Genomic DNA, 21,152 nt, shown 5'->3' on the forward strand with positions numbered 1-21,152 from the left:
AGACAACAAAACTTTTTACGCCGGACCATAGACCATAGAGTAGTCAGACGGTCTATCGTGTCTCTGGTACTACCTAAATCATAGATTAAGTTTTCATAGATGAATAGAAGAGTTTTCTATACATGTTAAGTTAGTTTTATTTTTTGTTGTACGATTTAATATTCACTTTGTATATAGTAGATAGTACAAAAATATTAAAGGAGAAGCATATTTGAATGAATTTGTTGTTTTATTTTACTGGAAAGGAGATAATTTTGCAGACATGCACATTCCCTACAACACACAACACACACAAACACATATGTACAATGTACATAAACAAGATAAATTGGTGAAAAAAACAGTACTTATCAAAATACTAGCTGCGCTCCGCGGTTTCACCCGCCTGACTCCGCTTCTGTTGGTCTTAGCCTATAGCCTTCCTCGATAAATGGGCTATCCACCACCTAAATAATTTTTCAAATCGGACCAGTAGATCCTAAGATAAGCGCGTTCAAACAAACAAATTCTTCAGCTTTATAGTATTAGTATAATTTATGATTTTCAACTAGTACCTACAGTACACTTATATTGTTACTACCATTATAATAAGTAGGAACTCGCCATCTATTTCATCCCTTGCACATTTTCTTTTGGTTGTCTAGTAGCAAACAATTTCATTTATAAAAAAAGTGTAAAGGAATAAGTTTCTGTTATAAAAACAAGAACAAAATTAAACATCATTTATTAACACTAAACTATTCACAATGAATACATAAATATGCGTTTTTAATAGCTAATAACAAGATTAGTTATTTTTAAACAGTTCTAACTGTCGTCATAGGTATACACGTCGATTCGTTTCCGATAATGATCCACTAGAGGCAGACACTGGTACATTACTGAAAATGTGGAAAAAAATTGTTAATAATCGAAAAGTCTAAACTACTATTACGGTGCATTTGCATCAAACGAACATAGAGCAAGAGCGTTCTTTCGTGATCTTTTAGTGTAAACGAAAACTCCTATTCAGTGTTGTTCAAAATTAGAACATTACATAGAATAATAATATGATATTAATCTTTCTCTACGCCTATTACCTAACACTAAAATAATTTGACATAGTGGAGTTAGAATGAGCATTCGCTCGTTTGATGTAAATGCACCGTTCTAAATAAAAACATATTATCTCAATATTTAGTATTTACCAAAAAGGAATACAATTTCCGGAATGAAAGCTACAAAGCTCCACGCGCCTTCCTCTTGCAGTCGAAATAAAAAGCTCAGTATCGATACAACAAATCCCATCACTATAAATGCTAGTGTGTACCAAAGGTATATTTGTAAGAGCATCGCGTTTTCCTGAGAACACAAACATGCCATTAATTGAAATGTATAGGTAGGTACATATTTAAATAATAAATTGTAAAGCCTTAACTATTTAATAACTACAAAGTATAAAACAAAGTATTTTAAACTACGCAACGGATTTTGATGCGGTTTTTTTTAATATATGGAGTGATTCTCGAGGAAGATTTAAGTACATACCTATACTTATGATTTATTAGGTTTAGACAAAGCGGGCGAAAACGCGTTTTAATAATTTTTATAATAATTAATTATATAATAATTTTATTTAATTGGTACTAAGTAGTTTATTTTATGATATTTCAGAGATGTTGTTTTAAGCGTAGGTATCTGAATACATAGCGTGAAGTACCTAGATGGAATTGTATGAACTAGCTGTACGTTTTCTCTTAAATTTTCACTGTAGGGGAGACCGAGGGGAGTTGAAACAATTTTTACGTTTTGTTTAATATAACTCATACTATTGTCAGAAATCTTATGGTACTGGTACCAATCGATAGGTTATTCTATACACTTGCGAATGGTTAGCATAAATAAACGGTAAGCGTTAAAAATGATGGTGAAAAATTGACTTAATCGCAACAAGTCAACTTGTTTCAATTCCCCTCATACCGAGGTAAGATGAAACAGAGGTCGAGGAGAGTTGAAACATTATGATTCTGGGGAGTAATAGGAGCTGCAAAATAAAAATGTTGATTTGATTCAAAGGTTTTAATTAAAACTTTTATTTTCAAGTAATCAACGACCTTGTAATATGTAATAGTAATATTTTAATGACATATCAGTCAAGTAGGTCTAATACAAATAATACACACAAAAATTAATAAAAATTAACATGCGTAACATCAATTATAATTAGTCAAATCAACAAAATGTTTTACATTTTTTTTAAACTAAATCTTTGACATAAAATAGTTAATAATCAGTCGTTTTTTAAGTATGTATTACAATCAGTACCTACCTACTATAAACTATGGAACAATAATTTAAAAAATATCAACAAAGTGCTCCACCAGCACAAGCTTCGTGGGCACACAATTTACATTGAGCCCACTTTTCTTTGGATCTGTTATTTGAATATGATTCCATACAGTAAATGCAGCAGGATTCCTCTTCTTCTTCATCACTATCTTCTTTTCTTGACAACCTTAACCTTTTTAGTTTTACAGCCTGGTTTTGATCTATTTCTTGTTTTAGTTCATCCAGTAGGCATACTTAAACAAATAAACACATTAAATCAACAATAACATCCTATAATCTTCGTACTTTTTAGCTATAATCAGATATTAAATTGAAAACAAGGAGAGTTGAAACAGTCTGTTTCAAATCACCTCGGTGAGAAAAAACCTCCCAATTTTTACTCAAATCTCGATCAAGCAGTAAATAGACAGAAATCAAATTTACCAAGTATATTTCAAGAATCTATAGATAATAAGTTTTTAAAACCTATATAACTCAACCCAAAAAAGAAAACCAATATTAAAGTACAAGCATCGTAAAAAATCATGAAATACTTACTTTTTGCGATTTTCGGCACATGTCATTCAGAACTACAAAACTGCACAAATGACGCCACCGGCGTGAACTGACGCGATAGCTTGTGGTAGGAGAAGTTTAAAAAAGACGTTGCCAGATCGCTAAAGGTTTTAAGTTCCGAGAAATCGGGACTGTTTCAACTCACCTTTGTTTCAAATCCCCTCGGTCTCCCCTACTGTAATTTTACTGGTATCACAGAATACATAATAGTAGCTAAACGCTACTGGTATTATATAAAAGAATAGTTTATTAAAATATGGTAAATGGAAAAGACTGAACAGGGTATCGTATAAACTATAAAGCAATGGAAGTTTCAGCATCTATTAACGTAGGTATAGGATAATAGGATAGGATTAAGGTATAGGATATTAGTTAATAGTTATATACAAAAGTTTTTTTTAAATAAAGGTTAAATCCCTTAGTTATCTACTAACAACAATAGACCCCAACAGCAGTAACATATTAGCCATTTGGAAGGCCGTCACCAGCACACTTCTGAACGAGTCTACGTGTGCGCGCGTATCGTAACACACCACGCACACATCCGAGTCGTCGTTGGATAGGATTTCTAATAAACAGCCAACCTGAAAAAAAATCGATAAAACACAGTATCGAAATAGCATCGTATTCATATACGCAGATATTATAATCTGCTAGGTCGATAAAGATGCTCCTGCAACTTCTCCTAGATGGCGTAGAATATTCTTATAGACGTTGTCGAATATTAGGTAGGTATTATATCATATTCTTTGGATGTACCTACAGCAGCAGGCGGGCAAAAATATTATATAAATAGAAATTTTCAACAATTTGGATTTAAATTTTAAGAGCGCAATGAAGGGGCGTTGCAGTTTTACAATATCTATCTTATACGCCGCGCGCGTCGCAAAACTCGGCTAGCGAGTTTCTGTTTACGCGGGTTTTGTACGTTTAGCAGCTTCATCGTTATTTAACTAATAGCAGTGCCGCGCGGTTAAATCTTCCTCCGACGATCCAACGGGTAAAATCATGTATTTTTGTCTTGTAGAATCATGTTTATTTGTAGCTCATGGGTTATTCTGATTTATAACTTACAACTTACAAGCTACATTATTGTTAAGTTTCATCCAAATCCGTCCAAAATTTTTTTTGTAAAAATGTAACAAATAGATATCAAACGCATTTATAATATTTGTAGGATTTTCCTCCCTCATTTAAATATTTTATAATCGCGCCTTGCATCTTAAAAGTGCAAACACTTTTATACTAACAAGTTTTCATTCACAATTCCTGTAAGCTTAAAAGCATGCAAAACTAAAAAAGCTTACTTACTAATCCTATAATAGATATCAAAGCCACGCTACTCCGAGGTGAGAGGCAGAAACACTCTCCGTCCTCACATGGATTTAATTCTGATAAATTATCCATTACACAAACACAATAATTTCTGACAAATGTCAGTTATAGCTGATGACTGAGAGAATATTAATTAAAAGATTGTAAAGATTTAGGTACTCATTTATTTAAAAAAAAATCCCCAAATTCTATAGGTAGGTATTACAACGATAGCTGCAGTGTAAGTTTTAAAAATATAAATTCTAGCTTATTGCAAATGAATTTCAATCATTCAAAAAAAGAGTATGAAGCAAATAACTCTGGAAAGACAGACCTCTTTTATAAATGAATACTCTATGATATTTGCTCTTCCTTATTTTTTTTATTTATTATTCTATGGATGACCAATGTCATCTAACTGCATTCTTTCTGAGTGAAACAATAATTTGCAAAATGGTTCGCTTATTTGCTTTATCAGTATTTAGTATTTATTTGCTGACATTCGTCTTTGCGGATGATGATCTTACAGGTGTGTATTAGTAACATATTTTATTATATTATGTGAAAAACACCCACAGATTTCAGGCATTACATGATTATGATCAAAATTACAATTAAAGTACAAACAAATTGAGTTAATGCAACTTCCAAATCATAAGTTTGTCCTACAAGTCATTATTAAATAGAGCTAAAATTATTGTAGAGTAGTCGTCTCTTCTTACACATTATTTTATATAGGTATTTTACATACAAACAATCTTTTCTGCAGAAACCTCCGCTCAGCCTGAAGAACTTACCGTAGAAAACGTCATCCAACAAATTGAACATCTCGCAGCATTAGCGGAGAAATCTCGACGTGAAGGAATCCTGTCCACTGATCACACAGAACAACTTTTTGACAAAATAGCTTCATCTTTCAACGATTTGATTGAACTTATCAATGCTAAGAACTACACGGACACATTCTTTACTCTTCAAGGCATAGATAGAGTTATCATTCCAAACATTAGAACGACATACACAGCACTACGACTTCAACTCATTTACCTTCTCAAAACATTGTTTAAAAATGCCCCATCGACTGCCAATACATTCATACCGATGAATATAATAGATATGCTGCTAGATGTATTTGAAAATGACGATAATCTTGCCCTTAAAGCTCACGCGTTGGATGTTATGTACCAATGGTTACCTAACAACCCCAAACTGCAAGCTAGGGTCATGAAACTAAAGGGACTGGAACCGTTCTATGAACAAATAGCTAAATTAGACTCGAACGTTGTACAGAAGCTTCTAGATCTATTCAATATTATATTGGAAGAACATTTGCGCGCAAGAAATGAAAAACAAAGTAAACCAAATGAGATGTTTAAGTTTTATCAAATGATTGGTTTAGTGGAAAGAATGTCTACACCAACAGTTTGCTATGGTCTTCTTAATATATTTAAGGATACAACTACTTTTAGCGGAAATAGCAGGGAAATATTCGTTCCGGTTGCTAAGCTTTTGAAGAATATTCAGCCGTTTTGTTTAAACCTATACAAGGGTAAGAATACAGCGATTGACATATTTCAGAATCTACACGATTTCTTTAAGGAATCCGTTGAGAAGGAATTGTTTAAAGACGTGCAATTTAATGTCACGGATATAGATTTAATTTTGACTGAATATAACGAAAAGGTGAAGGAACATTATAAGGATGAGTTTTAAAATATTGTAAGTTTATATTATGGTCTATGAAATAAAAATATGGAATTAAATTGGTTTTTTTTTCCTAGTATCCTCTACTCCATTCCATACCATGACCGATCATTAAAATGATGTTTCTAATTTACAATTTCCTTATTTTAAACGAATGAAAAGAATTATGGCATAAATGACCAAAATATTTGTACTTGCTTGGTTTCTTTTTTCGCAGGCAGATAAATTATTTATTGCAGTCTATCGTTATTGATTAAGAACTTGATAAAATTGTAATACTCTGTTACTTTTGTGTTGTGTTAATATCTGAATTCAAATTAGAAGCAATAACAGCTAAGTACTTATAAATATCCTGCATCCATAATAGCTTCAATTGTAAAGAACCACATTGATAAATATCATTACATATCACATAATTACGACCCTCTGGTGTGGTCTACACACCGCAAATAATTTTGATTCCCCGACCCATTGTGCAATGATTCCATAGACCTTATAGTAAAGCATAGACAAGGATACAATACAAATCGAAATGTCAATTGTTGGTCTATGATTTATGGTTCGGAACGCTGACTGCGATCTGTTGCTACTTAATTTATTATTTGGATGCCAATTTTATATCGCAGTGTTTGATTGCAGTAATAAGTAATAAGAATTGTGTTAACGCAAAAGATTAACTTTGTTATAATTTAATCTTTGTTGATTATATTATGTCCTGCTGCAGCTGGAACCTAGCTTATATCTATACTAATATTATAAATCTGAAGAGTTTGTTTGTTTGTTTGTTTGAATGCGCTAATCTCAGGAACTACTGGTCCGATTTAAAAAATTCTTTCGGTGTTAGATAGCCCATTTATCGAGGAAGGCTATAGGCTATATTATATCATCACGCTAAGACCAACAGGAGCGGAGTAATGCGGGTGAAACCGCGCAACACAGCTAGTCTAATATAAAAGTTGGAATTAATACAATAGAGGATTGAACACAAATATTTTTTATGTAATAAAATATGCCCTAGAATATGTTTAAGGTTTATTTTACACCGGGTCTTATGAAAGTGAAAATACATATTTTAATTTTTTTTTTAATTATATTGAATACCTACTAAGGCCCCTTGAAGCGCTTGCAGCTGTGAAAAAATCAAACTTATAAGCCAACACAATCAAAAGATATTACATTACACTTAAGTTTATGCTGCAAATTTTCGCAAATTTCAAAATTCGCAATGGAATCAAAACCTTCAGGCAGACCGTGAACACTTCCGTCTTGGTATTTGGCCGGTTTTATTCTTCACAAGCTCCGGTTCCGACTCCGGTTACGGGTTACCGACTTAGGTTGACCTGGGATAAAAGCTCTATTAAAATATAACATAACACAGTATTTTCTTGTCTTTGATTGTGAGCGAAAATTATACATATTTAGAAATTTAATATTAGATTTATTCGTTAGGTATTAATATTATGCCCACAGAACTATATCTCGATATAGTTCTCTGATTATCCCGACGTTTTCCACGGGGAGATCGAAATGAATTAATCACGTTAAAATCCATAACATGCTACTTAGGAATGTAGTAGCTTCCTTTTGCTAAAAGTTTTTTCAAAGTCAAAGTACTTCCAAAACGTATTTACTATTTTAAAAATATTTAACTAGGGTAAGTCCGGGGTAGTTGGCCATAGTTTTTTCTAAGCTCTATCAGAAATGAAATACTTTTGTTTTTGAGAAAGTATTTATTTTTTATTAAACTTTGAAGATTCAACTATGATATTCTAAACATGAAAGTAACAATTTCTAATAAGATCACCACATTAATTTAAGTTTTTTAAAAATCACAATTGGCCATCTCTCCCGAGGTGTCCGGGCGTGATGGCCATGGTACTAGAGGTAAGATGGCCATAACTCAATTCTAGGCTAAGGCTTACTTTTTAGTCTAATTTTTAGTTTGAAGTCTTCTTTTCTCTTCTTCGCCGCGTTTTTTTTTTTGGTTAATGTATCCGCCTTTTCAGTTGACGTCACTTTGGAGACTGGTTTAGAATATTTTTAAGTAAGCACATGTCCTGGATGTCTGTTAAGCTGTAGTTCAGCTTCATCCATGTTAAATAAGTAGTTAGGGGGTAACGTATGCATTAACTTCTGACCTGTTCATAGTGTTGGCTCTAGGCTCTAGCCAAAAAAACTCTTTTTGACTTCCTAAGGGTAATCACTATTTCTGCTTTAGAACATCTGTTACCAGTCATATCCCGCTTTTTGATTCTGTTGGTTAAATTTATGCTATAATTTTAAATGTTCGGCTTATTCGTTGGCTATTCGCTCACGTGATCCATCGTTAAAGGAATTATTTTTCTTTATTCTTGTTTTTGATGAATACCTTAAAAAGTTTAGGTATTTGGTACTGGAGTCCTGCCACGCGTACGTTTATGCATTAACAGCTGCTTTTAGTAGCGATTTTTCCGACCTTTCACAGCCACTGCCTTTTTCCTGTTTCTATTAGGCATTTAAAACAAATCTAAAAATAAATCAATTATTTGTGCAAAACGTGATTTTTATACTATTACACTATGGCCATCATATACCGACTAGAATTGGCCATCTGTCCTTATATTCCAGGAGAGATGGCCACAACAAAAACTAAAACAAGTAATGACTTGAAGCAAATATTTTGAGGTTATAACGTAGCACTGCTCGTATACTTTACAACAAAGACAAATATCACCATTATTTTAAGAAACCAAGACCACAATTCCGTAAAATAGTTGACATCTAAAAAATATTCAAGCTATTTGAATCAAAAAACAAAGGATTTACTTATATTTTCTTTGTTTTTCGCTTAATATTTTGCCGTACTTTTGTCCTCACGCACGACGAGCAGCGAACTAAGCACTAAACAGTAACAGTTAGTGAGCGAATCACTGAAATATTTCGATAGGCCATCTCTACCTTATGGCCATCTACCCCGGAATTACCCTATACTTAACTTTGCATTTACATAATGCAGTCCCCAAAACCGCAATTTATTTATTGATTTCTTTCACACACTATCATTAGGATAATGACAAATCGCGCGCTGGGTGGCCGCCATTTTATATCATTTGTGTCCTTCCTTCCGTTTTCTGTATGTCAATTTAAATTAATTGAATATTTGAAGATGATCGTCACCATTATACATTAGTTGTATTAAAAAAAGTTATTACAATTTGGTACTTTAATGGTTCGTATAAAAGTACCAAATTGTAATACCTTTTTTTATATTTAATATTTTAAATATGTACTTACGTTAGATTTTCCTAATCTTTTAGTCTTTAAAAATAAGGTTTATTAAATGTATGTACTGAGAAAATAAGAAACTTGGAATATACTCAATCGATGCGTCGCGCGTCGTTTGATTACCATGGTATATTCCACGCTTTTTTAATGAATGAAACAATCATCGTGTAAAAAAGGATTAACATGCATCATCAAAAAAATGAACACAGCAAATATTATAATTTTCTACATTTTTATACAAGCTTCCTCTTCTACCAAATCGTGGGAGTATACATAAGGTGCGACAAGTCCGTAAGCCCAGATAAACAAATACATATATTGCATCGAATCGATCACATTTTTCGCGGTAAAAAAAAGTGGCGGCTATTCAACTGTCAAATGTCAAACACGTAAAAATTGGCGGGCTATGATACAACCTGCCAAAACGAATTAAAAAAAACTTCAAGTGCTGCCCGTGAGAATAATCGCAACCTTTTTTTGTATTTTTAAAGTCATCTCATGAATGAGCATTGTAGTGTAATGGCCACGGTAAACGGCTATTTGTATTGTACACGCAATCCTTAGCACTCTATTTGAACAATTGTAGGTTGGCCATGAGATTCTAGGATAAGGAACCGTCTCATAAAAAAAATCAAAATATAGTAATTAAAGTTTCGTTAAAAGTTGGTTAGAAGCTTGTTCAATAGTCTAATGAGTTAATAAAATATCTTTTTGATAATGGCTACATAAGATTTCATCAAGGTGTCCATGTAGAAATAAAAGATTCATCAACTCAACACTAACTAGAAAAACTAACTTATGAAAAAATATCTTCTTAATTGTATACTAATACTAAGAAATTACGATTAATTACATGTGTAGTTTTTTTACTATTACATATTTGTACACAAAATAACAAGCACTCATACATTTATATACATGTCATTTAGTTAAAATTATAAGCATGAATAAACCAATAAATTTAACAAAATATCCCAGTAATCATGGAGTCACTACTATAATTGGCATGCAGTAGCCAGGTAGTGAAAAAAACATAAGCGTAGGCGTGAAAGACCACCTGACTAAAGTTCCCAGGGTCTGCCGTTAATTGTTACTAATTTATGGCCCTGGGACAAAGTACGTTTGTAAAATAATCCTTACATTAAATAAAGATGTTAGGCATGCAATATTATTGGGTATTTCTAAAACTTTAGTGTTCGTTGGGATTAAAATTTAAATATCTACTAGTTTTTATTCTTACAATGGAAATCAGGAACTATTTCTTTAATAATTTTTACAATATCAATATAAAAATTATTCAAGAAATAGTTCCTGATAATAATTCTAAAAGGTTATTTAACTGATGGGGTGATATTGGTCAGTGCTACGATTGGTGCTACGGGTAACTAATTTCTTAGAAGAGTAGTGTGGGGAATACTTAATTTTACGTAATTTTTTATGAACAAACATTGTTTTTTCCGAAACAGAATAATTTAACTATTATAATATGTAGAAGCTCACTTATCTCTGTTACTTACATCTCCTCTATCTTACTTATACTTACTTAATTTTTTACGTAAATACGTAATCGGTAATATTATATTACGTAAAATGTTGCATTTCAATATGTAGATAGTAAGTACTAACATAAAATTATGCATACAACTAAAAAAGTTCAAAACGATTCACATTCCAAAATCTTTTTGCCAAACATGAATGAAGTGGACACAAAATACAAATCCTTTGCACGCACAAAAACCCACCTTCTTTATTCATATATTTTGTAAAATAACAATGAATGAACGTATTTTCCACAGACAATAAATGTTTACACAACTTCGGTCATTAATTTAGACGAAAAAAAATCATTCATTCACGTCACCTGCTCACGATCGAATGTAGTTTTTTATTATCTGATTCATCATGGATTCATCTAATAAATTATCTATTGAACAAATTTGTAGGATTGTAGGCGGGTTAATGCTCAAATAAAATTTATAAAGGACATTTTTTAAATAACTCTAAAATTCTCACAGTATATCTTCACAAAAATTTTGTGTTATATTTTAAAAGTTCGATTTTGTGAGTGCTATTAAAGTATGTGCTATTAAAGTACATGTAGATATTTAAAAAGCATTTAGAGAACTTTTATTCTTTAATCTATGATAGCCAAATTTATTCTACCACCAATTAATATAACAAAATAATTCCTATTGCTTCTATCTACATATTTGTATTATGTACATAATACACACACTTAGAGTGTCAATGTTTACCTATGTATCAAATTTATTGTAATTCTAAACTTTTACACTACCTAGAACTTTTATTTAATAATTTTATCGGTATTTTTGTAATATATATTAGTCATAGGTTATGGGCTAAACCAACTCTACAATTTCGCAGTACGTTGAAAACTAATACATTACAAGAAATATATGCCTTACACCTCAGAAATTATTAGCAAAAGCCCATATATCTCCGTATCACAAAGTATTGACATCTCATTCAACAAGACGTTAAATTGTATAATTTTGTGTTGATATCACGCTGAGAAGACGGACATCCGATTATCATTACATTTACACGTGGGAACGGCGATCATTTGCGCCAATTTAATATTAATGGCGTTTAACATTGTAGGTACTTATTTTGTCCTTGCCTATAAATGTGTGTTCTCAAAACGACGGCTGATCTAATTAGTATTAAGTCATTTATGATAAGGTATAATATTTCTTCTTTATATTTTTATTTTGTAAATGTTCTGGCAGCGTAGAAGGAAATAGTTCAAAGAGTAGAATTGTATAGTTTAAATTTTTATAGTAAGTATTTTATTACTAGGTTGAAGCTATAAGTTTGTTTCTGAGCGAATTATGTAAAATATTGTAAGGTAAGAGCCGGTCAACATTAGCTAGTCCAGACAATACAGCCTATTATAAAAATCTCCTGAAATTTTTATACACATCACACCCATAAAGCTGTCAACGGTAAATAATGATTGATTTTTTTAAATCAATAGACGCAAGTGTGCTTCTCATGACACAATGACACAGAGTCAAAATATTTTGCGAATACTAATTGTTTATCTGTTCCACAGATCTGTTCCACTATAGACCGGAAGTTCGTACTTTGACGTTTTGTGTTTTTTTTTTCTATAAACATTTGAATTGCGCATGTACGAAGGCATTTTGTTGTCCATTGAATTTAAAAATGGAATTTGATTGATATGCGCGCTTTTGTAGTCGATTTTGATTTTAAAAATATTAGATGGCTTTCTTAGAAGCGACTGCTATTTTATTTGTATTTCTTTATAATAAAGTAAATTTACTTATATTATTACATTCAATTTATTTATCAACGATATAATATTTTAGTAGGTATCGGCAAAAATATACTTAGTAGGTAGGTAGTTAACCCCGAATTAGTTAGGTAAAAAAAAATATAGAGAGAGGCCTATAACTGTACTTTAACTACCTACATACTACATATTATAACATATTATCCATACTAATATTATAATTATGCGAAAGTAACTCTGTCTGTCTGTCTGTCTGTTACTCAATCACGCCTAAACTACTGAACCAATTGTCATGAAATTTGGTATGGAGATATTTTGATACCCGAGAAAGGACATAGGCTACTTTTTATCCCGGGAAAATGACGCAATCCCGGAAATCCCACGGGAGCGGGAACTATGCGGGTTTTTCTTTGACTGCGCGGGCGAAGCCGCGGGCGAAAACCTAGTATTTTATAAATTAAGCTTTATAGGTTTAATATGTTTTTTATGTTATTATTAATGTACTTAAAAATACTATACGTAGTACCTATAAAGCAAAGTCGCTGTCGCTGTCTGTTGGTCCCTATGTATGCTTAGATCTTGAACAATGCGCAACGGATTTTGATGCAGATTTTTTAATAGATAGAGTGATTCACGAGGAAGGCTTGAGGAATATAATTTATAGAAATAATTAATAAAAATAATTACAAAACCAAAGATCGATGCAGTCCCACTGTGGGTATACTAAACTCAAAGGAGGTTATAGTTTTGCATACGCTGCGAGTACATAAAAAATACGTAAAAAAATCCTGACCCATTTTTTTTTTCAAATAGATGAATTCTTAAAACTCTATGTGTACCTACACCCAAAACAAGCAACCCACCCAATTTTGCCCAATCGTTTTCAGCCCAATCGTGAGCTGTCGTTTAAGATTATGTTTTCATAGACAAAATGCTCACATTAGAGAAGCGGTAATAGGTATGCCGGCTGCGCGGAGCTAGAGAGGAAAACATGGATTTTCAGGAAAAAATTAGCAAAAATTTTTTGACATTACTTTGTTGTAAGTATTTTTTACGTGATGAAACTACAAGTCCCTTCGCGCTTAGTATACCAATAGTGGGACACACTGTAAAGTTCTGTGAACTCTACCAAAAAAGCAAAATTTTAGTATCAAAGCTTCAGTTGGATAACACCTAACTTAATTAAAAAGTTTCAAAGAGGAAAACTTCTTCCAAAGTGACAACAGTCAAAGGTTATTTTATTTATGATAAGTAGTGGCACAGACTTAACTACTAGAAGAAAAAAATAAATAAATCACTACATAGATAAAACAAAGTCACTTTCTCTGTCCCTAAGTCCCTTTGTATGCTTAAATCTTTTGCATTTTGATTTTGAGGCGGTTTTTTTTTAATAGATAGAGTGATTCAAGAGGAAGGTTTTAGTAGGTATATAATTTACTAGGTTTAAGTCAAAGCGGGCGAAGCCACGGGTGGTAAGCTAGTTTTTAATAAACTTACTATTTTAGTCACAGATCTATATCTCGATATAGTTCTGTGATTTTAGTATTCTATGATTCTATCATTCTAGCCGTGCCGCGCGGTTTCACTCACGTATGAAACCCGCGGGAAAAAACAAGTGATGCTACAGATTAAGCTGCAAAATATCATTAAAATATTATGTTAAGTGGATTTCGTGTAAAAGATTAACAAACATCCATATATTATTCTAATAGAAAATTAGCGTTTATTTTATTAGGTAGCAGGTAAAGTTAGTAGCGTTAGCTACTATTAAGTACTATTTAAATTTTAAAACCAATAATAAGTAAGGAGGTATTTTTGTGTGTTTAAATATATTTTTTTTATTTCACTAAAAAAATAAAATATAATGACTGCACCAAAACCAATTATATAATATTATAATCATAGTTGTATGTTTGGGAGGTCAATTAAAATACGATGATTTGTATTCATAAAATATATTCTTTTAAAACTCCGATATATTCTGTTTACGTATAATTTTGTACAATATATTTGTTTCACAACCTTGTTTTATAATTTAGACATTAATTTATTTTATTATTATTTACATACAGGCATTTCTTAGAATTTACATCTTAACCACGGTAAAAAATGTCTATGAAAATATTTAATCGCTTTTAAATTTTTACAAATAGACAACCTTCAATTACAATATTTAAATATTACAATATTTAAAATTTTTTTACACATTACTTGGTATGTAAATATGTAATTGTTAATTTTATGTGTTGTTAAATACACTTACACAGAAAGATTAGAATAATTTCGACCGCCGTAGCACGTTTGTATGCGGCCTTACGGTTGTAAGCGTCGCGCTACGCACGTGAATACTACACAACATCAAGATATTATTTTTCTTATATTTCGCGTACCTTTTTGATTTAGTAACCATATAAATAAGGAAACCCAGCCACATGCGGCATCGCGGACAGAGGCACGAACACCGGCATCATCCTCTCTGCCTGAACAAAATGTGTGCGCGTATGTTTTTTCAAATGGTCCCGCCGCCCAAACTTCTTCCCGCAGGTCTGGCACGGATACGGTCTGACACCAGAATGTATCCGCTTGTGTCTGGTCAACTCCTCATTTCTGGTAAACGTTTTTCCGCAGTCCTTCTCGTCGCATTTGAAAGGTCGCTCGCCCGTGTGGATCCTGACGTGGCCTTTCAATTGCCCATTGTTGGAAAAACCTACGTTGCAATGCGGGCATTTGTATTTCTTCGGACGCTGTTTTCTCGCGTTCAGAAGTTTGGCTTCACTTTCTTGTTGGAGAATTCTGGCGTATTCTAATTCCATCGCGTATCCTTGAGCGAGGGATTCTAGAAGAAGCGGATCGGTTGGTGGAATGCCGAGGGTTTGCGCGATATCTCCAGGGAGATACTCTGGTATGTATCCCGGATAGTGTGCAGTACTTTGTGGTATAGTAGCAGGATATGCTGTCGTGTAATTTTCATGAATTTCTTTCTGGTTGGGTTTGCTATGTTTGATATCATCTTTTGTTGCGTTAGTTGGTTCTTCTAGCAGTCTATCACAGCATAAGCTTAAGTTGTGCATGGGGGAATCGAAAGCGTCTGAACTTTCCGAATTTTCGTCAACGTTGATTGGCTTTTTGTCTTCGTTATCTTCTGTTGTCGTTGAAACGGTACAATCTTGATTAACGTCACTTTTCTTAAAAGTACCGCGAATTTTTCGTAAACGATTTTCACGCTTGTTTTCAACTAATCTACGCTTCTTCGTCGTTGATTGTTCCATGTCTGTTTCACTATTAGCATCCATTTGTTTTTGATTTTCACTAAGGTCCCAAGGTCTGAATAGCTTGGAAAACTTTTGCTGAGACGACAGCATCGTTGATAGAAGATGTCACACACAAGTCAAGTACGAGACTGGACCCTTTTTCATTTCAACAACTTTTATATACATTCCTTTAACAATAAATTTAATAAAAGCCAAAGTAGAGGGATACTATTGAATGGTCGAAAGAGACAAAATATTCAATTGTTGCACACTTCAACCGCTATTGTTTTTTTTGTCTATGCGCTGTTAGTTTTGGCGCCACATTGAGTCTTGCGTTCGGATACGCTGAGTGGAGTTTGGTTTAGTATTATCTGCGCAGTTACGTCATTTTCTCCGAGTAGGTTGTCATGGTGCTTGAGATAGGGGTGTGTAATGTTATTTATGTTGATTTTTGTGCGTGGTTCGGAGGCGGGCTTGAGGGCAGAGCGTTCTACTCGAGTGGTTGCGGCCCTTGCAGCTGCAAGCTTGTTTGTTTTAATGGTTTTGCCGATTGTTGCGGTTCCGAAAGAGATTTTATGTGACATGCACACGCGATGTACATAGACATAAATTGTAAGCGGTTTATGGGAGAGTGTGCAATTATTATTATTTTTTTAGTGTAGTCTTTACTTAATATTTTAATGTGCGATGCGTTTATGTAAATTATAATTCATATAATATAATATGTAGGTATTATAATTAATGTGAAAGTAGGAATTCGTTACACTGACTCAGTAAGTTTTCATGCGCTAGGTACTTGATGAAGATCCTGAAAAGGTCATTTTTTATCATATCATAAAGAACGAAATAAAAAGTTGCAATAAAAAATACGCAATCACAATTATTGGAAGAAAATGCTAGGTTTTTATATTTTTTTGTATCTATGTTATCAAGTATGTTTTCTGTTGGATACTTACTTGAATAAATTTAGCGTTTATTTAATTTTTTTTTATATTGCTTTGCCAAGCCGCTCTTGGTCGGGGGCAATAGTCCGAGCGGGTAGTCGAGTATCTTCATGTAAGACCGTGCATAATAAAAAATATACTACTTTCAAATAGAACATAATATTATTGTGTATATAGAAATAGCGCTTTTTATAGAATATTGTCAATAGTTCATCAAAGAAGAGCTACCTATACCAAAAAATCTTACGAAAAACATCACAAAACATTGATTTCCTGGATTACAACAAAACGGGTCTGACACCAAAATAAAATTGATGGAACGGATCAATCTTTAAATAAACAAATCCTCTATCCATTGTTATACAATGCTCTTGATTGCGTGTCTTTGACCGAACGAAATTGTTCATTTTGGCGCGATCTGTCAAATTCTGTGTCGGCCATGATGGATTGATCGCGCGTTCACAATTCAATAAAATAACTTGTTTTTGAATGTTTTGGAGTAAAAACATTATAGGTACTTTTTGTAATGTAGGTGTAGGTCAATAAAAATAGTGTGTGAATGACGCGTTTTGCTGATTTTGCAAGTCGATTTAATTTTTTTATTACAATTTAAAATTGCTAACATTACTTTAACAACATTAATTAATTACACATCCTACTAACAAAAATGGATTGTATAATATAGTACCTGCCTACAGTAGATAGCTACTGTAGGCAGGTACTCGACGTAGACGTATATGAAATAATAAATAAATAAAATAAAAATGATATTGTTTTATTTTAAATCTCTTAGTTTATGTATGCTATAAGTAGGTATCTATACTAGTTCCAAGTAATATTTTTAAAGAAATTCATTTTAAAATAACTGTATCAAATGTGATTCATCAAACATGACACATTTATAGAGGCTAGATATTATTTTCAAGATTATGAAATCCCGCCTTTTTGTGTTGGGTTTGTGTGATCGATAGCACAAAATGTGTGGATTCAATGGGCTTCTTCATCATACAATTGATGCAAATAACGTTTTAAAATATTTTACCGTTATACGAAATATTCAATATCGCTAATTTCGTACTGATTGTTGATGATAATTTTTGACGTGACGACGTCTTATAATTCGATAGAGCCGGCTGCACGCCCGAAATAACATGACTCATGCGGCGTTACCTCGCTCTGAGGCGTTCCAGTGCAAGCGAGAGCGAGGGAACGAGCGACAAAGAAGCACAATCGTTGTCACGTTCAACTATCGTCACCGACTTTACAGACAACCAATTTTTTCTGTGTAGGTACCCATTCCCAATAAACATTAACAATGTTAATTTAATTTTTGCAACAAAAGAGAACCGTTGCTTTTCATAATAAAAAGACTTGTTTATTTGTTTGAACGCGCTAATCTCAGGAACTACTGGTCCGATTTGAAAAAATATTTCGGTGATAGATAGCCCATTTATCGAGGAAGGTTATATATTATATCATCACCCTAGACCAACAGGAGCGGAGCAATGCGGGAGAAACAGCGGGGCACAGCTAGTGCATTATAAATCTAGAAAAATACTTTATACAATCGAAATCTTGGAACCGATCTTTCGGCTGAAAATCAGGAGGAATAACAAAATTTCAATACAATTACAATACACAATAAGTTTAGGCTCGTATATGTTTAAAAAGCATAGGTTTACAAAACAATGCTACAATGAGTATGACTTTAAAACTGAATACAAAATAAAGAACATAACAAGACATCTTGTAAACAAGCATATCCTGATACAATCTAAGTATTCTAGAACTTTCAGTAAACACAAAAGTTAAGTAAATAACTTTACTAAGTAGGTCACTAGCTACTATTCTAATAAATAAATGTATCTATACGTTTTGAAAGAACTCAGAAAGTTTCAAATTTGTATGTAAGAAACTTTAAGAAAACTTATTTATTTACTTTTGTTGACTCATTAACAGTTGCTTCATCATAATTATTTTTTTTTACTAAGTAGTACTTTTTCACGACTACTTGCAGTTATTTAGTACCTAGATATACTTAAGTATTAAAAAAGGTATTAAACCTGGAATTTAATATTTTTGTTATCACTTTCGTAACTTACATTTATATTTTTAAACCTACTATGAGTATTCTTTCTTTCAACAATAATAAACTGAAATTTTAATACAAGCGCAAGACTTTTATTTAAGAATCATCTTTAAGATTTACACACAAATAAACGAATAATTTTAATTATTCCATTTCTATGGCCTATCAATAAATAAAAAGCTGATATATTAGATAAAACCGCAAAAGCATAATCTTTCCTTAGTAGGTACTTATTGAATGAAACTTGGCGTCAAGGAGTCTCGCGCCGCATGAATGGACCGGACACGGGACAATACGTTGTCAGCCATTTTAAATTTATAGCACTTTTTGTTCTTAGCTAACTTAACCGCGATTATGCCAAACATAGACCACACTAGTTGCTATTTTAATATAAAGGATGTTTGTAAGTAACCTCTTTTTGATTTTAAATACTTTTGGTTATGAAAAATGTTTAAATTGCAAAATTTGGTTAGATTTTGTTTTGTGTAGGATTTGTGGTTGTTGGTCAGATTGATGCAATTTTAGCAGTAAGTATATGCTTAATTAGATAGGTAAATATAATAAGTAGTAGGTACATACTTAAAAGAACAATAAATACAAACTTTTTTGTGTATTTTTGCTTAGATTAACATGTAACAATGATAGGTAACTTAGTAGGTTAAACTGATAAGTGCGTTGATTTCGTTCTTAGTGTGGAATACCTTACTTAATAACCTAAACATATCTTTTTACTCATTTCTGATACTTTATATTCTACACTTTTGGCTAGAAGAAGACTGAACACGCTGTATGATCACCTACTACGTTCCATTGACTACAAAATAATGACAGGCGTAGTAAACGTACCACAATGTGACATAAAAAGTGAACCAAATTTCATTTTATGAAGTCGTCACGCAATTCTTAAACGATTTCCAAAGCTTTCAATATTGGAGATTTATATGATTTTTATAAAGATCGCTGTATTAAATAGTATGGCGAGATTTATTGATTTCATGTTTCTAAACGACTGTGAATTGTACATAATAAATTTACTACTATAACTATACTAAACTAGCGATTTAATATTTATGTTGTCTATGCCTTCGTATTGAGACCTCCGTGATATAATGTTGGGTTAACACACTTATTAAAACTTTAGACCGTCGTAAAGGAAGGTTGCATGCAAAAGAGAGTCGCGAGTGTTATCCAAAACAAAACATCATAAAATACATATGATTTGAATTGTGAATGCAAAATATGTTTTTGTGCTTGTTGTACATCCTACTAATATTATAAAGTATGGTTTGAAAGTATGGATTGGAAGGATGTTTGTTACTCTTTCACGCAAATACTGCAGAACCGATTACAATGGAATTTGGTATGTAGGTAGCTGAAGACCCAGAATAAGTTATGACATAGGCTACTTTTTATTTAGGAAATCCCACAGGAACGGGAAAAATGCGGGTTTTTCTTTGAAAACGTGGGCCAAAATCTCGTAGGTAGATAATAAGTTAGACTTGTATTCAAGTGAAACCACAGGATGAAGATTGTGCTTCTTGTAAACATGGCGACTCTATAAAGTTTCCTCTGCTCGTAAACTCACGATTTTCCTGTTACAAAAATAGTTTCGGGTATTACTTGTTTGGCGAATAAATACTTTATTTATAAGCTTACTTATGGAATTTTACAAATCGATCAAGTGAATATTTTTGCGTATTAAATTGCGTAATAAATGAAAAATTTGATATTTCCTATTATAATTTAAATTTTTTATGTTTTTAGTTTTTGTTATGTTAGGATTGTCACCATAGAAAATTCAGTCATATTGGTACAATACTAGCTGCGCTTCGCGGATTCACCAGCGTGCCTCCACTTCTGTTGGTCTTAGCGTAATGATATAGTATAGCCTATAGCCTTCCTCGATAAATGGGCTATCTAACACCGAAAGAAGTTTTCAAATCGGACCAGTAGTTCCTGAGATTAGCGCGTCAAAGAAACAAACAAACTTTCCAGCTTTATAAAATAAATTTATAGATCCTTGTAAAAATAATAAGATTTAGAGAATATACCATTTCGAATATTATAAACCTTTAAAATGAATAATTATCTTATACGATGAAATAAAACTACAAAATATCGGCAAAAGCATTCCCATATAATTGAATAAAAATGAAATATTACAAGTTATTGCGGTCGGGAATCGAACCCCACTGTAGTTGGGGCCATGTGGGGTCAATGGGGAGGGGCGTAGTCCCCTTACTAGGGTTCAAATATTGGGGTTATGGTATCAGAGTCCCGCCATTTTAAATGTAGCGATGTATATTTTAATTAAATTATTTAAACTGGCTGATTAAAAGTTAAAACGGGCATCTCGGGAGACATAGACATCTTCGGTCAATCATTAACGGAATTTAAATCGTTGATCCTCAGAGTCTGTAATGAGT

The 21,152-nt window shown here is 32.6% G+C and overlaps 3 protein-coding genes across 3 annotated transcripts; 1 reads left to right on the forward strand and 2 right to left on the reverse strand.

Moving 5' to 3' along the window:
- Positions 1 to 807: 807 nt before the first annotated feature.
- On the reverse strand, positions 808 to 4,290 carry LOC123702659. The gene is made up of 4 exons (XM_045650421.1): positions 4,195 to 4,290; positions 3,318 to 3,467; positions 1,188 to 1,341; positions 808 to 881 (listed from the first exon to the last, which is right to left on the reverse strand). Exons 1-4 carry the CDS (start codon positions 4,288 to 4,290, stop codon positions 808 to 810), a joined length of 474 nt encoding a protein of 157 aa, XP_045506377.1.
- A 360-nt stretch (positions 4,291 to 4,650) lies between these two features.
- LOC123702660 lies at positions 4,651 to 5,910 on the forward strand. The gene is made up of 2 exons (XM_045650422.1): positions 4,651 to 4,726; positions 4,967 to 5,910. Exons 1-2 carry the CDS (start codon positions 4,651 to 4,653, stop codon positions 5,908 to 5,910), a joined length of 1,020 nt encoding a protein of 339 aa, XP_045506378.1.
- An 8,831-nt stretch (positions 5,911 to 14,741) lies between these two features.
- Positions 14,742 to 15,804, reverse strand: LOC123702848 (zinc finger protein mnm-2). Its single transcript, XM_045650669.1, has one exon. It carries the CDS (start codon positions 15,802 to 15,804, stop codon positions 14,842 to 14,844), a length of 963 nt encoding a protein of 320 aa, XP_045506625.1. The 3' UTR covers positions 14,742 to 14,841.
- Positions 15,805 to 21,152: the final 5,348 nt, after the last annotated feature.

Source organism: Colias croceus, chromosome 24, assembly GCF_905220415.1.
Source record: "Colias croceus chromosome 24, ilColCroc2.1".
Taxonomy (NCBI): Eukaryota; Metazoa; Arthropoda; class Insecta; order Lepidoptera; family Pieridae; genus Colias; species Colias croceus.